Here is a 17,579-nt window from a genome sequence, read left to right as displayed (position 1 = left end):
GGAAGAGATGCCTATGGAGAGTGGGCCTGGCACAGGGTCTATTCAAACCATGATGATACAGATCTAATATGATGTGGCTAGGTGTAAAGTAATGTTTCCTAGCAGACCTACAGTGGTGCTTTTAATCTATCAATGTGTTTGCCCACTTCCCAAGCAAGCATTAATGTCAGTGCCTAGATAGGCTGAATAAGTACTGTAGCTGATTAGATCTTTAATTTTACTTGCTGTGCTCATCTAAAGATGAATGGTTCTTATTTGGTCTCACCATATGACTATGTTTCTACTAATCTCCCCATTTTCCCTTTGAGATGATATCAAGGAACAAGGTTATTCACCATATACATTTATGAATTAAGAACTTGCTATGGCATGTTGGTGCTGCATGGAGCAAAAATGACAATATTCAATTATAAATAAATATAAAAATAATTTAGTTATTATATACAAATGTTATAAAATTAAATAAAAATAAAGATACCACTATAGTCCTGATCCCATTGTTGCTCTATAGCAGTAACTAAATAGAAAATTTATCAACTGTTATCTCCAATAAATGACACTTGATTGATAGTCTAGAATTTACTGCTTTTATTTTTCGTTGTGAATAGACCAACTACCTTGTAGAATAGCAAAGAAGTATGCCAAAGGCACATACAAAATACAGGGTTTGATAAAACCATATGTCTATCATGCCAGCCAGCTAGGTACGCACTAGTTGTGTCTTTCAGAAGAATGGTTACAGAATGAAGTAAAATGATGCCCAGCCTGTTGAGTCCACATCCATCTTTTCCTAAGCTACTCTGTCATGTAATTTCTCTCCTTACCAAATATGACCTCAAGGCAAGGATGTAATGCTGAGATTTTATAAAGCACTGGTGAGGCAGTATTGGGCCCCTTATCTTAGAAAGGATGTGCTGAAACTGGAGAGGGTTCAGAGAAGGTTCATGAAAATGATTCCAGGATTGAATAGCTTGTCTGATGAAGAGTGTTTGATGGTTGCACTAGAATTCACTAGAATTCTGAATACAGAATTCTGACCTCATTGAAACCTATCAAATAGTGAAAGGCACTGACAGAGGGGATGTGGAGAGGATGTTTCCTATGGTCGGAGAATCTAAGACCAGAGGACACAGCCTCAGAATAGAGGGTCATCATTTTAGAACAGAGATGAGGAGGAATTTCTTTAGCCAGAGAGTGGTGAATCTGTGGAATTTGTTGCCACAGGCAGCAGTTGAGGCCAATTCTTTATGTCTATTTAAGGCAGAGGTTGATAGATTCTGGATTGGTCAGGGAATTAAGGGATTTTGGGGCGGGGGGGTAAGATGAAGGAGATGCTGCTGAGAGGAAAAATGGATCAGCCATGATGAAATGGTGGAGCAGATTTGATGGGCCAAACGGCCTAATTCTGCTCCCATGTCTTGTGGTCTCAAAACATGTTGTGAAATGACCTCTATGCACAGCAAAGCTTTTCCACTGTATCTCATTATAGGGGCCAATAAACTAATCGACTGGTCAGGATGTGGAATGCACAGTAACGAAGCAGATAGTACCGAGGGAAAAATAATAATAAAACACAATGTAGACAAAGTAATATTATCAAAGTATGAATGTTACCATATACAATCTAAAGATTTATCTTCCTGCAGCCACTTACAGGAAAATAAATGGAACAGAATTTACAAAAAACTATGCATCAAAGATAAACAACCAATGTGCAAAAGACAACAAATTATGCAAATAAATTAAGAATACTGAGAACATATCAACAATCTGGGATGATAATGTGGTTAACTGAATCAGCAAATTTTGGGAGGGCACCAAGAATAGCAGTGTATTGGACAGCAAGGAAGGCCAAAGTTTACAGCAGGATCTGGTCCAGCTGGAAAAAGGCAAGTGGAATTTAGGACAGACAGGTTTGAGGTGTTGCACTTTGAGGACCAACCTGGGTAGGCCTCACACAGTGAGCAGTAGGGCGCTAAGGAGTGCGAGAGAACAAACGCATCTGGGAATACTGGTCCATAATTAATTGAAAGTGGTTTCACAAGTAGATAGGGCTGTGAAGAAAGCTTTTGGCACATTGGCCTTCATAGATCAAAGTACTGAGTATTGGAGATGGAATGTTATGTTGAAGTTGTACAGATGTTGGTGAGGTCTAATTTGGAGTATTGTGTGCAGTTTTAGTCACCTACCTACAGGGAAGATGTAAATAAGGTTGAAAAAGTACAGAAAAAATATACAAGGATGTTGACAGGAGTGGGTGACTCAAGTGACAAGTAAACATTGAATAGGTTAGAACTGTATTTCCTAGAATGTAGAGTATTGATGGGAGATTTGATAGAGGTATACAAAATGATGATGGGTACAGATAGGGTAAATGCAAGAAGGCTTTTTCCACAGAGTCTGGGTGGGCCTATAACCAGAGGTCATGGTTTAAGGGTGAAAGATGAAATGTTTACGGGAAACCCGAGAGGAAACTTCTTCATTCAGATGGTCATGAGAATGTGGAACAAGCTGCCAGCACAAGTGGTGCATACAAGCTAGATTTCAATATTTAAGAAAAGTTTGGATTGGTACATGGATAAGAGAGGTATGGAGGACATTGTCTAGGTACAGGTTGATGGGAGTAGGCAGTTTAAATGGCTTGGCACAGACTAGATGGGCCAAAATGCCTGCTTGTGCCATAGTTTTTGACTGTAGCGCGAGTTCTTAAGAGTCTTAAAAGTGAGCCTGTCGACTGTAGAATCAATTCATAGTTGTGGTGTAAAATTATCCATGCTGGTTCAGGAACCCGGTGGCTGTGGGGTAATAACTGTTTCTGAACTGTTAACGGTTATTGAGAAAGCGTAGAGCAGGTAGGCAATAAGGTGCAAGGTCCATGATGAGGCAGACTGTGAGATCATGAGTTTTATTTTTTGTACAAGATGTCATTCAAGATTGCAATAACAGGGGGATAGAAGCTGCCCTTGAACTCAATAGTGATAATTTTTATATCTTCTGCTGATGGAAGGAGGGAGAAGAGAGAATGACTAGAGGGTGTGGGGGGGGGGGGGGGGAGAAGAGGGAAGAATGTGGTTCTGATGTTGTCCAAGGCAGTGTGAAGTGTAATTTAAACTTCTGAACCAATGACAAACAAGTCAACAATTAGAAACATGCTTGGAAAGACTACTAGAGACTCCTAATATTATAGTTACCTCTCTTCTCTGGTAGATATGCGAGGCAGCCAAGTTGATATCATCATCACAGGCCCGCAAACCTAACCGTGCCTCCTGGGCCGTGAACCCAAGACTCATAAGTTGTACAACCTTTTTATCATCCACAGAGAGCTTTGCCAATAATACTTCTGCCTGAAGAAAGAAAACCAAGAGCTGAATTATGAAAGAGCGTCATTAAACTCGGGATGAGATGATACTTGGGGGAGCAATCAAACTGATGGTGAAAGTTCAAGTTACTGTATTGTCATTCAACCATACATGATACGATGAACGAAACATCATTCCTCTGAAACCAAGGTGCAAAACATAACACATAGCAACACACAGCACATGGTTACAATCCACGTACTTTGAAGGGATGAGGCAGGAACTGGCAAGAATAAATTGGAAACAGATGTTCAAAGGGGAAAGCACAGAAGTAATGTGGGAGAAGTTTAGGGACCACTTGAGCTGGGTTCAGGATAGGTTTGTCCCACTGAGGCAAGGAAAAATGGTAGGAAAAGGGAACTGTGTCTGAGAAACATGTGAGGCAACTCATCAAGAGAAAAAGGAAGCACATGTTAGATATAAGAAGCAGGAAGTAGGAGGGGCTTATGAGAAATATAGGGAAGCCAGGAAGGAGCTAAAGAAAGGACTTAAGAGAGCTCGAAGGGGGGGCATGAGAAGGCCTTGGCATGTAGAATTAAGGAGAACCCCAAGGCGTTCTATGCGTATGTGAAGAATAGGAGGATGATGAGAATGAAGGTGGGACTGCTAAAGGATAAAGAGGGTAACATGTACCTGGAGGCAGAGGTGGTTGGGGAGGTCCTAAGTGAATACTTTGCTTCAGTATTCACTAGTGAAAAGGATCTTGATCAGGATGAGGTCGAAGTAGAGCGGGCCTGTGTGCTGGACAATGTGGAGATTAAGGCAGAAGTGCTGGATCTTCTTAAAAACATTAAGATTGATAAGTCCCCAGGGCCGGATATGATACACCCCAGCTTGTTGTGGAAATTGAGAGAAGAGATCACAGGAGCATTAGCCATGATCTTTGAATCCTCTTTGGCTGCAGGGGAAGTGCTGGAGGACTGGAAAATGGCAAATGTAGTTCCCTTGTTTAAAAAAGGTAATAGGGAGAAACCTGGGAACTATGGACTGGTGAGTCTTATGTCGGTGGTCTACAAACTACTGGAAAGGATTCTTAAGGATAGGATCTACAAGCATTTGGAGAAGTGCAGTCTATTCATGGATAGTCAACATGGCTTTGTGAAGGGAAGATCGTGCCTCACGAGCCTGATTGAGTTTTTTTAAAGAGGTGACAAAAGAAATTAATGAGGGTAGGGCAGTGGATGTGGTCTACACGGACATTAGCAAAGCATTTGATAATGTTAGGAATATTATATTAGGAAAAATATGCGCCAATTTATCTTTGGACATATGGGCCCTGTGTACTATCTTAAACTGAATTAAGATATGGCGTGCGCGGATAGATGAATTATTGACTAAATAATAAATTTTACTCCATTGATTATCTGAAAGTGAATGTTGAAGTTCTACTTCCCAAGTGCGTTGAACCCTATCATTAGGTGACATGCGAGCATTCACTAACTGTTTATAAATGATAGCTATTAATCATTTTTGGAAAGGTTTAAACTGAAAAATAACATAAGCCAAATTTAAAGAGCAGGCAAAGGGGTAATACTTCGTGTCTTTATGTCTGAACTTTGTGATTCATACTTAGTGTTTTGACACTAAATTTAAAAAAATTCACTTTTAATAGATTTTGAATGTGTCAGTCAAAAGCATTGAAAAACCCATAACAGTTCGGAAAGATGGCAATTAATCAAATCCTAACACTATCTTCACTATCTTTCCCAGCTTCCGTGCCACCAGGCCTTGTTTTTTTAAGAAAAAAATAAAAGACAAGGGGAAGAAATCAGATGTTACTGACCAGTGCTCAATACCATAACATACTGGTGGCTGATTGTAATCCTTCTGTCAAGTTTAGAAGTTCTTTCCCCATCATTAACTTTGGGAGAAACTGGATGAGCTTTCTATGGATGAAGGCAATTGGCCCCAAATTTCAGAAGTAGGGTACAACAGAGCCAATTCACATTCACAATTCTCCTGGGTAACTGAGGGGGAGCTTCTACCCCAAAGTAGATTGCTGCTAAATAAAGCAAACATCACTGTGGGATCCATGGAATGAAAGGGTTAACATACAAGGAGCACCTAATGGCTCTGGGCATGTATTTACTGGAATATAGAAGAATGATGGGGATTGGATACTGAAAGACCTAAATACAGTGGATGTGGAGAGAATGTTTCCAACAGTTGGGGAATCTAGAACCAGGATCAAGGGTGTTTAGAACAGGATGATGAGGAATTTATTTAGCCAGAAGACGACTAATGCCAAAATAAATCAAAGTCAGCATGGTTACTGTAAAGGGAAATCTTGCCTGACAAATCTGTTAAGAGTTCTTCGAGGAAGCAACAAGCAGGGTGCAAGGAGAGGCAGTGAATGTCACTTGGATTTTAAGAAGGCATTTGATAAGGTGCCACACAAGGCTGCTTAACAAGATAAAACCCTATAGTATTACAGGAAAGGTACTGGCATGGATAGAGGAATGCTGACAGGGAGGAGGCTGCCGGTGACTAATGGTGTTCCTCAGGGGTCAATATTTGGGACCATTACTTTCCATATTGTTTGTCAATGATTTAGGTAATGGAAATTGATGGCTTTGTGGCAAAGTTTGTAGATGATACGAAGATAGGTGGAGGGGTAGGTATTGCTGAGGAAGCAACGCGATTGCAGCAGGACTCAGACAAATTGGAAGACTGGGCAAAAAAGTGGCAGATGGAATACAGTTTTGGGAAATGTATGATAATGCATTTTAGTAAAAGGAACAATAGTGCAGACTATTATCTAAATGGGGAGAAAATTCAAACATCAGAGGTGCAGCGGAACTTAGGAGTCCTCATGCAAGACTCCCAGAAGGTTAATTTACAGGTTGAATCTGTGGTAAAGGCGGCAAATGCAATGTTGGCATTTATTTCAAGAGGAATAGAATATAAAAGTTAGGAGATAATGTTGAACATGTTAAAGACACTGGACAGGCTGCACTTAGCACTGTATCTCAGAAAGGATGTGTTGTCATTGGAGAGAGTCCAGAGGAGGTTCACAAAGATGATTCCTGGAATGAAGGGGTTAATATATGAGGAGTGTTTAGCAGCTTTGGGCCTGTACTCACTGGAATTTAGAAGAATGTGGGGGGATCTCATTGAAACCTACCGAATATTGAAAGGATGGATGTGGAGAGGATGTTTCCTATGGCGGGGGTATCCAGAACTAGAGGGCACAGACTCAGAATTGAGAGGTGACCCTTTAGAACAGAGGTAAGGAGGAATTATTTTAGCCAGAGAGTAATAAATGTGTGGAATGCTCTGCCACGGACTGCAGTTGAAGCCAAGTCTGTGGGTATATTTAAGGCAGAAGTTGATAATTTTCCTGACCGGTCAGGACACCAAAGGATATGGGGAGAAGGCAGGTGTATGGGGTTGAGTGGGATCCCGGATCAGGCATGATGGAATGGCAGAGCAGACACAATGGGTTGAATGGCCTAATTCTGCTCCTATGTCTTATGATCAAACTGTGGAATGCATTGCCATAGATAGTTGTGAAAGTCAAGTCACTGGGTATATTTAAAGGAGAGATTGATAGATTCTTGATTAGTAAGGGAGTCAAAGGTTTCAAGTCAATGGCAGAAGAATGGGGTTGAGAGGGATAATAAATCAGCCATGATAGAATGGCAGTGCAGATTTGATGGGCCAAATGGCCTAATTCTGCTCCAATGGCTTATGTCTGATTAAGCAGAAAGTTAATAATTACAAAGAAATGAAGACAGATAAAATCCACACCTCATTCAGATGATTCCTTGCCTCCTGCAGTTTTCCTTTGTGAAACAACACCACTCCCTGAAGCAGCATCAGCCGCAAGTACAGCACCTGCTCATTGGCAGTGCTGCCCTGCAAAAAAGAATATGGGCACGTAAGCAAGCTAAGAGGAGGTCTTCCCCCAGGCAATGTTTACAAATGTCCTTATACAATTTTGCCTTAAGCAGTAAATTAAGATAGGCACTGAAGCAATAGTTAACTTCTGAAAAAGTAGAGCAAGGTTATCCGACAAGTTTTAAAAATAGATGGAGAATAGACCTTCAGGTTATAAAGTCGCTCCAGATTCTCCCCATAGCAGTTATTCAGCCGAGTTTGGGCTCGTTTTAGTCTCTCTTCTGCATCACGAAGACAGTCGAGCTGCTCCAGCTGAAGAAAACACCACACGATTTCCAGTTGTAGAACTGCATGGTTATCTACGGTGTTCAGGAGCTCAGACCCACATTTTCTAAGATGCAAATTCCATATCAATACTTCAAATTACAGGAAAACATTACAGCTGGGGGCAAGTTTGAAGTCTGCTTTGTAAATTACGTGTTTACAATGGGAGGGATACTTAACAATTCAATAGCAACTGCAGTTCAAGAGGAAAGTACTTAGGACATGCTTGCATCATAAAAGGCACTATACCACTATATAAACACTTTTCTGTATAAACGTAATACTTTCTGTACCAGGTAACACACAAAATACTGGATGAATGCAGCAAGGCTACGTCCACACTCGACTGGATAATTTTGAAAACGCTGGTTTTGAATAAAAATGACAGGCGTCTACACCATGTGTTTTTAAAAATATCTCAGTCCACATTGAAACAGATACTTCAGCGAATTTCCTCCTACTGTGCATGCACAGAACACATCTACCGAAAACAAGGGACATGTTTGGTGTCGAATCTCGCTGTGAAAGACAGTGCGTGCTTGTTCAGTTACAGACTAGAAAAACTCAAAAGACGGACAGCTGTTGGGTCTCATGCAGGAGGACGTAAAAGTAAAAAGAACAAATACTGGAGCGTATGGAGGCAACCGACGGAGTTCATGGACGGTATGACCCGGCTGACGACGAACATTGAAAAACTGATGAACTCTGTTGCATTAATAAAGCCCCTTGTTAAATGTGTATGTCTGCATCAGTATTATCTTGTATTTCTATACAATGTTACATTAGGCTGTTACACATCTATTGTCAGAGAAGTACTTGTATAAATAGGTAAACCACCTTCACACGAACAAGGACAGAAAACAAGGCAAAGTGAGTATACTTATTTATTCAGTAAGTTATGGGTCAAAGTATTTGGTGAGTACATTTCTAACTCTTCTGGCTTCAGCCTCATTGCCATCTGTTCTGAAATTGTTAGGTTGCGTTCAAGAAAACAATTAAATGGCACACTGTCGTCACAATCTATTCCGGCAAGTCACGACAGCGTTTTTAGATTTCTCCGGTTACCCTGTCCACACTGCTTCGGCCAAGTGGCCTTTTCAAAATTACACATCCTGGAGAGCGTTTCTGAAAATCTCTGGTTTTGGGGGACGAAAACGCCGTTTTAGTGTGGATGAAGGGTAAAAATGAAGAGAAAAAGCTTCGGTTATGGATTTATCCGGGGTAGTGTGGACATAGCCCAAGTGAGGCAGCATTTATGTAAAGGAATAAAGAGTTGACATTTCAATTTCAAGCCGACACCATTCATCAGGACTGGAGAGGTAGGGGGAAGAAGATGGGGGGGGGGGTGGGGAGGAGGGGAAGGAGTACAAGCTAGAGAATGGTAGCTGAAACCAGTTGAGGGGGAAGGTAGGCGGGTGTGAAGTGAGAAGCTGGGAGGTGACAGATGGAAGAAGGGCTGAAGAAGAAATTGGAGAGAAGGGTGGACCATGGGAGAAAGGGAAGGAGGGTTACCAGAGGGAGATGATACACAGGTGAAAAGGGGAGACACCAGGGAAACCAGAAGGGGAAATGTTAAAGGGGAAGGGGGGGGGGTAGGAAGAAAAAAGAAATTATGGTTAGAGAAATCTATGTTCATACTATTAGGTTGGAGGCTACCCAGATGGAATATGTGCTGCTAACATCGGAATCAGATTTATTGTCACTAACATACGTTGTGAAATGTGTTGTTTTGTGACAGCAGTACTGTACAAGACAAAATTACTGCAAGTTACAATATAAAATAGTGAAAAAGAGCATAAGCAAACATTGTGAAAACTAGCAGCAATTGAGCATGAAGTAGGCAAAGAGAAGTATGAAAAAGTGGTGGAATTGGAAAGAAGGGAAAATAGAACTGATAGACAGGAGGAAAATAAACACCAACTTCACCCAAAAATAATTGTGTATGGGGGAGCACAATGTGATCAAACAAAAAAAATGCAAGGTGTCTAACACTGGTTCTGAAGTAAAACACTAATTTGCTGATTTCAGTAATGAGTTTCTCTCCCCAGTTTAAAATTATTGACTAGTAAAAATGTCTATTACTAGAGGACATATATATATGACTTGGGGCAGGGGGGGGGGGTCATAAATGATACATACAAAGCAAGTTTTTTTGAGTTTTATTTTCTAAACATGGGTGGAGCCTGGAATGCACTGCCAGGAGTGGAGATGGCGGACAGCGTGGAGTAAGTAAGTGACTCTTAAACAGGCACAGAGCTGCCTGTAAGAAGAATCTCAAGGGTGTAAAAAGTATGTACTTTGAACTTTTGAATATGCAGAGAAGGAAGGATATGGTCAATATCCAGGTAAGAGGAGTTGTTCCTTAGGACTCGTACCACTAGATCACTACCCATTGACCATCAGGCTCTTGAACCACTTCACTTGCCCCATCATTGAAATATTCCCACAGCCAATGGACTCACTTTCAAGGACTCTTCATCTCATGTTCTCGATATTTACTGCTGATTTATTTATTATTACTTTCTTTTTGTAATTGCACATTTTGTCGCCTCTTGCAGACTGGCTGAATGAACAAGTTGGTATGGTTTTTTGTTGATTCATGGTTATTGGATTTAGTACGCCCGCAAGAAAATAGATCTCAAGGTTGTATATGGTGACGTATGTATGTTGATAATAAGTTTACTTTGAACTTTGTTCTGCTGAGCATGGTAGGCACTGGAATGTGTGGTGACACTTGCAGGCTGCTTCCAACACATCACTGGATGTGCTGGTTATTAACACAAACAATAAACTTTACTGCATGTTTCGATGGTACATGTGATAAATAAATCTGAATCCGAGTCATGGATTTAATTAAATCAGCATACCATGTTCTCTTTGCAAAGATTGTATCAGGTGCTGCTGCAGATGAAGCACTCATATTGAAATATCCTGGCAGACTCAGGAATACAAGAAGAAAGGTTTGTGTGGGCAACAGCTCTGAACGACATAGTTAATGAATCCACGATATTCTTTAATGCCAATCATAATAAAAATGAAATTAAAAGAAACAGTCACCTAAATTCTTCATCTGCATCCAACAGACATAATAGTGCTGATGCATAATCTCTCTTCTTCATGATGGCTCTGCCTTTTTCATGTAATGTCATGGCTAACAAAAGTGCCTAGCAAGAAATGAAACATTTTCTTTCAAAATGTTGAAATGGGGTAACTTTACTTCCCACATCCCATGAGTGACTTGACTAGAAAAGGACATTAGCAGCTTTAAATCCTAAGAATGAAAAAAACCAGACTAAAATGCAAGCATTACATTAAATTATGTTAAAGCCACAGGCAGTCACATCCCTGACTAATATGGATGGAGCTTCTAATACAAGAGAAAGGATGTAATGCTGAGGTTTTATAAGGCATAGCTCAAACACATCTCTAGTATTGAGAGCAGCTTTGGTCCCAGTACTCAAGGAGGAATGTGCTGACATTGGAGAGTGTCTAGAGGAGATTTACAAGAATGATCCCAGGAATGAAAGGGCAAATGTATGAGGAGCATTTGATGGCTCTGGGCCTGTACTCTCTGAAGTTTGGCGAAGTAAGGGGGGGGGGGGGGACCTCATTGAAAGGTAATGAATATTGAAAGGTCTAGAGTGGATGTGCAGAGGACATGCCAAATAGTGGGAATGTCTAAAAGCAGAGGACACAGCCTCAGAATACAATGACATCTCATTGGATAAAGAAGATGGAGGAATTTCTTTAGCTAGAGGATGGTGAATGTATGGAATGCACTGCCACAGATAGCTGTGGAGGACAAGTCACTGGGTATACTTAAAGCAGAGTTTGATAGGTTCTTGATTAGTAAAGGTGACAAAATTATGGGAAGAAGGCATGAGAATGGGTTTGAGAAGGACAATAAATCAGCCATGATAGAATGGCAGAGCAGACTTGATGGGCCAAATGTCCTATTAATGTTTCTATGTCTTATGCCACTAAATGCATGTGGAGGAACAGCAGAATTAGATAACTGTCAACTAATCCTCCATTACAGTTTTCCACAAGTGGAGAAAGAAAACTCATCCTGTAGCACTGAGATGCTCTTTAGAACTGATTAGCTTTGATGACCTTCTTTAATAAATGCAAGAATTAATACTGATACTTCCTAAAGTGAAAGGAGAGAGATACAGATAATGTTTTGCTCCAGCCCTTTCCTTTTCATAAAAACAATTTATTACCATGAAAGACATCATAATTTGCTATGGAGAACAAAGATAGTGTGAAATTCACAATTTCTTCTCCCATGTTATCCATCACATGTATTAATTTAAAAAAAGTTACGGGTCATTTCATGAAGGCACAAAAGGTACAGTAGCAAGTATGAAACAGCATCTCAAGAGCACCAATAGCATAAATACATTGAAAGATTTATTAAGCAAACACAAGAAAATCTGCAGATGCTGGAAATTCAAACAACAACATACACAAAATGCTGGTAGAACACAGCAGGCTAGGCAGCATCCATAGGGAGAAGCGATGTCGATGTTTCGGGCCGAGACCCTTCGTCAGGACTAACCGAAAGGAAAGATAGTAAGAGATTTGAAAGTGGGGGGGAGGGGGAAATGTGAAATGATAGGAGTAGACCGGAGGGGGTGGGATGAAGCTAAGAACTGGAAAGGTGATTGGCAAAAGTGATACAGAGCTGGAGAAGGGAAAGAATCATGGGATGGGAGGCCTCAGGAGAAAGAAGGGGGGGGGGGGGAAGGAGCATCAGAGGGAGGTGGAGAACAAGGGGTGGCACTTGTTCTGTTTATTTATTACTTCTCCTGTCTCAGGAGAGTGGAAATAAAGATTAATCCCTTATCTACGCTTGGAGAAAGTTGCTTTAGATAATATATGGATAGAATGTAGATAGACTTGTGGTACAAGTTCACAGATCCCTCAAAGTTACCATGCAATTTGACACTGCCGTATGGATTATTGGCATTCAGTAGTTGTTGGAGCGAGTTCAAGAGCTGTGAGGTAGTGTTGCAGCTCTACAAAACTCTGGTTAGACCACACTTGGGAGTATTGTGTTCAGTTCTGGTCACCTCATTATAGGAAGCAAGTGTAAGCTTTAGAGAATGCAGAAGCGATTTGCCGGGAAGCTAGCTGAATGTCTCATGAGACAAGTTTGAGCAAGCTTGGGTTTTTCCTCTTCAGAGCAAAGGAAGATGAGAGGAGACCTTATAGCAATGAACAGGATAAGAGGCATAAATATAGTGAACAACCAGCACCTCACACCCCACATTTCCCAGGGTGGCAATGACTAATGTAAGACACAACTTAAAGGTTATTGGAGCGAAGTAGTGGGGGGGGGGGGGGGCATCAGAGGTAGTTTTCTTGTTTGTACACACAAAGAGGGGCAAGTGCATGGAACATACTGCAGGGGTGATAAAGGCACTTACATTAGGGACATTTAAGAGACTCAAAATAGGAGGGGGGTGCTAAGTGGAAGGAAAGGGTTAAAAGGTCAGCACAACATTGTGTGCCAAAGAATAGTGCAGCACTGTATAGGCTCTATGATTCTTGTGCTGAATGGTTCAGAGATTTCCCATCTACATTGAATCATTTACTCGACATTTACTTGTACAGATAGGATTAGAAAGTCAAGTATGATATTAAGAAACTTATCCATCAGGACAAGCAAAGTACCTTTTTCTCCACAGCTGGAATAGGAATGGGCCTCCCTTTCTGGTCTGCAATTTCTAGATATGGAACGTTACTGTACTCGCCTGGTTGGGGGGGGGGGGGTGGGAAAGAAAGAGATATAAAATCAAGTTAAAGCCAAATTTAATCCAAAATAACTTTGGATAACAAATTTTTTTCAGAAGTGTTGCTTCCTCCAAATGTTTTTTTGTTTATGATAGACTGCTTGAAGATGAACACAAATATAATTTCAGACTACTTGTATCACACAGGTATTTGGAGAAACAACAAATTAACTTTTATTGAATATAATGTGATTAATTGCATAATGGTGCTGATGCTTTGCAATAGTTCAAGTTAAAAATATTTTGTTAATGATTTTCATTTGTACTCAGTGTCTGAGGCTTCTCGCCTAAGTGTCCAACAATAATTCGCCAGCATTGACGGATTCCAGTTGCCATTTTCTCCATGACCGCAATGTCCTAGTGAAACCTTTCACCATACTCGTCACTGACAGCACCAAGATTTGCAGGGAAGAGGTCTAAATGGGAATGCAGAAGATGAGTCTTCAGTGACATATTGCACTTCACGGTTTTATATGCTTGAAGCATGCTTTCAACCAGCTGCATGTAGTTTGGTGGTCTGTAGATGCTGAGAAAAATTTCAACAACCTCCTGAATGCCTTTCATGTGATTTTCTCCGGTCCCACTAGAAATTCTTCAAATTGCCTGTCATCGATGACCTATTTGATTGTGGACCAACAAAAATGCTTTCCTTAATCTTGGAATCAGTTATGTTGGGAAGCATTTGTCTCAAATATCAAAATCCTTCATAGAAGTTTTTGTGACTGGTGAAAGCAAGAAGGGTCAGAACCGTCTCTACTTCCTGAGGAGACTGAGGTCCTTTAACATCTGCCGTATGGTGCTGAGGATGTTCTACGAGGCTGTGGTGGCCAGTGCTATCATGTTTGCTGTTGTGTGCTGGGGCAGCAGGCTGAGGGTAGCGGACACCTACAGAATCAACAAACTCATTCGTAAGGCCACTGTTGTTGTGGGGGTGGAACTGGACTCTCTGACAGTGGTGTTAGAAAAGAGGATGCTGTCCAAGTTGCATGCCATCTTGGACAATGACTCCCATTCACTCCATAATGTACTGGTTAGGCACAGGAGTACATTCAGCCAGAGACTCATTCCACCGAGATGCAACACTGAGCATCATAGGAAGTCATTCCTGCCTGTGGCCATCAAACTTTACAACTCCTCCCTCGGAGTGTCAGACACCCTGAGCCAATAGGCTGGTCCAGGACTTATTTCCATTTGGAATAATTTACTTATTATTATTTAATTATTTATGGTTTTATATTGCTATATTTCTACTCTATTCTTGGTTGGTGCGACTGTAACGAAACCCAATTTCCCTCGGGATCAATAAAGTATGTCTGTCTGTCTGCCTTACAGTCCTGAACCCAATAATTATTACTAAAACCTGTCCTGCCATGCAGCAGCCGTGCTGCTGAAGCACGCCCAAGCATGCCTGGACAAGATAGGAAAGTTTCCTGCTTACATTGTAGGCAACATTTTAATTGACTTGAATTATGAATTGAAATAATACGCATAAGTGATTTCAAAAAATAGTGCGTGATAGGGAAATTTCATGGTGATTTTCATGATCAGTAGCCCAAAATTCATAAGATACACCTAAAGGTATTCAGGAAGCAAAATCTTTGTTGTCCAGTGTAATCACAATTATACAGAAGAGTTAAGAATCAAAGAGCACAACAAACAGGCAGGAGAATGGGGTTGAGAGGGATAATAAATCAGCTATGATGCAATGGAGGAGGAGCTGACACAATATGCTAAATGGCCTAATTCTTTCCCTATGTCTTATGGTCTAAATGGGAAATCAATGTGACTATATCCAATTCAATCCAAATGTACCAGTTGAGGTTGCTGGCTAGATATCAAGATTTCATACCAAACCTATTTAATGCATGGCTGGCATCACAATGGCATAGAAAAGGATTGAAATGCTGCCTGCTTCCCCAGCCAAGGTCAGAATGACAGTAGAACTGTTTATAACGTTTAAGATAGTGCTTGAATTGACAAACTGAACCAAAATGTCTTCTTCACCAATACCAGTATCAAGAATTGGACATTTACAGTACTGTGTACAAGTCTTAGGCACCCTAGCTATTTATAATGTAAACAAAACTTTTCACAGTACTGAAACTGCTAATCCATTCAGGTAGAAGGTTAAAAGCAGGGTAACTAAATTTGCAAAGTACTCCTGTTTCAGATGAGAAATCCATTAACACAAGAATGAAGGGCATAACACACTATTCCAACACTGTATGGGTAAACTCACCATATTGTGACAAAATTTCAGCACCCTTCCTGGTCCTAGATATTTTGGCCTTCCGCTCATCCTGTTCCTTTAGCTCTTCTTGGAAAACCATCTCCTGCTCTTTTGCTTCTTCCTCAGTGACAGTTATTTGCATAACCATAATTAGCGAATTATTTCTCACATTCTGCTCAGCAAGAGATCGATCTGGAAAAACAGTCAGATAGTTTAGTAGAAGACCACAGTGATTCTCTTTAGATTTATGTTCAAACACACAGCATTTATGGGTAGGAGACAAAACAGGATTAACTAGCCTCATTTATAGTTAAGGAAGCAATGTGGTTATTTGGAGACCTGGAATACTAATCTGGATTTGAATCCTGCCATGACAACTGGAGAGTTTCATTTCAATAATTAAAACAGAAATATAAAAAACTGTAAATGTGAAACTACTGAACTGTTGTGAACATGATTAATTCAGGGAATGAAGTTGTTTAGGATTCTCATGACCATCTCTTCAAAAGTGACTAGGGAAAAGCATTAGATACCAATTTTGCTAGTTCCATATCCCAAGATGAAATTATTTCCCACAATAGTGTTTCACTGTACCTTAGTTCTAATTATGGTCATTATCTGTTGGTTGCAAGGACCCAATGACAGAGTAGTGCTGGCAAACCTATTCAGAGCATGGACCAAAATTGGCGATAATCTTTAAAAAATTCTCTTGCATGCCATGGTAATTTTGAGTCAAGATTATTATTCGTTAATGAACCAGTAATAATAATTATGAAATGTTTTTCCTTAATACAGAATGAGTCTGTTGCTCATTTTCATGTATTCATTGTTTTACTATTAATAAAAGTAATGAGACAGATTGAAATGAATGAATCACTTATAAAAACTTAAAAATTAGTATTAATCTTTTAAAAAGAAATCTGAAAAATATTCATGGTGACACAAAACTACAGACAATATTTGCTATTTTATCATTGAATTTCCAATTTTCATTCACAAATGACTGAAGAAAAAAAAGCAGAGCATAGCCAATGGCCAACTGTTTAATATCTAAATACAGATGTGTACACCAGCTCCATGAGGATATTAAACTACATCATTTAACATCACATGTTTGTGCAACTGTTTTGCTAGTGCCAAGCTGGTGTGAGGTGTGCCCTAAGGAAACATCTCACTGCTCGTGTTGTTAAAAAAAATAATTTGCTGCTTCATTTAGCAGAAAAGATAATTATATGTCTTTTCAATTATGCATGGGGTTTAAAGAATCGAGGGGCAGCACTGACTGCTGCGTGCCAACAATATTTTCCACTGTTCCTTAGTTCTAATCATGGTCATTATCTGTTGGCTGCAAGGATCCAATGACATAACAGTGGGGCAAATGCCTTTCAGAGCATGTACCCAAATCCTGGACAGTTACATACATTAGCATATCACAGGGTTGCTACCCCTGCTGGAGCAGAGCAATAATATTACTATGGTCATCTACTTACCCATTTTAAGAACTTTAGAGTTCATGATAAGTTTTAAATGTCCTTCATTCATTTCTGTTAATTTTGCAATTCTATACAAAAAGGAAAAATGCAATCATGAAGATTTTTCTTATGAACAGCATACAGGAATATATTTTTCAAATGCACGATAGTTCTCTACTCCTAATGCCAGAGTGAGGAATTACTGGCTGGTATCAGGAGTGTACAAACTGGGCATATAAAATACCTGAGCTAGTTTGGTATTGTTAGGATAATGGCTTGTATCTCAAAAATCTCAAAAGCCCGCATCCACCGTAATGGATTTATTGAATCGTGAAGTGTAACACTAGTATTAATAACAGCTAGTAAATGTTAACCTTGTTAGCAATGGCTATGAGTATGATTATTCACATTACATTTTTAAGATAAAGATTGAAATTAACGTTCTCAATGGAAGACTATACAAATGAAAAACATACTCAGCTCTTAGATCAGCTGCTGAAATATTCAGTTTGGTTGTCAGCTTTGTTTTTTCCTTTCGCTTTCCCTGCAATATTAA

At 40.0% G+C, this 17,579-nt stretch overlaps 1 protein-coding gene across 7 annotated transcripts in view; it reads right to left on the bottom strand.

Moving 5' to 3' along the window:
* LOC132395344 (NEDD8 ultimate buster 1-like) overlaps positions 1 to 17,579 on the bottom strand; it is a 39,437-nt gene that overhangs the window by 7,496 nt on the left and 14,362 nt on the right. For all 7 annotated transcript variants that reach the window (XM_059971805.1, XM_059971809.1, XM_059971806.1 and 4 more), the window contains 8 exons: positions 17,500 to 17,567; positions 17,042 to 17,112; positions 15,561 to 15,743; positions 13,203 to 13,282; positions 10,581 to 10,687; positions 7,404 to 7,590; positions 7,110 to 7,217; positions 3,192 to 3,344 (listed from right to left, as the gene is read on the bottom strand). In XM_059971805.1, coding sequence (XP_059827788.1) covers positions 3,192 to 3,344; positions 7,110 to 7,217; positions 7,404 to 7,590; positions 10,581 to 10,687; positions 13,203 to 13,282; positions 15,561 to 15,743; positions 17,042 to 17,112; positions 17,500 to 17,567 — 957 coding nt within the window. The remainder of the gene's footprint in view (positions 1 to 3,191; positions 3,345 to 7,109; positions 7,218 to 7,403; positions 7,591 to 10,580; positions 10,688 to 13,202; positions 13,283 to 15,560; positions 15,744 to 17,041; positions 17,113 to 17,499; positions 17,568 to 17,579) is intronic.

The sequence above is a fragment of the Hypanus sabinus genome, chromosome 6 (assembly GCF_030144855.1).
Source record: "Hypanus sabinus isolate sHypSab1 chromosome 6, sHypSab1.hap1, whole genome shotgun sequence".
NCBI classification, from domain to species: domain Eukaryota; kingdom Metazoa; phylum Chordata; class Chondrichthyes; order Myliobatiformes; family Dasyatidae; genus Hypanus; species Hypanus sabinus.
This window is presented reverse-complemented; position numbering and strand designations above follow the sequence as displayed.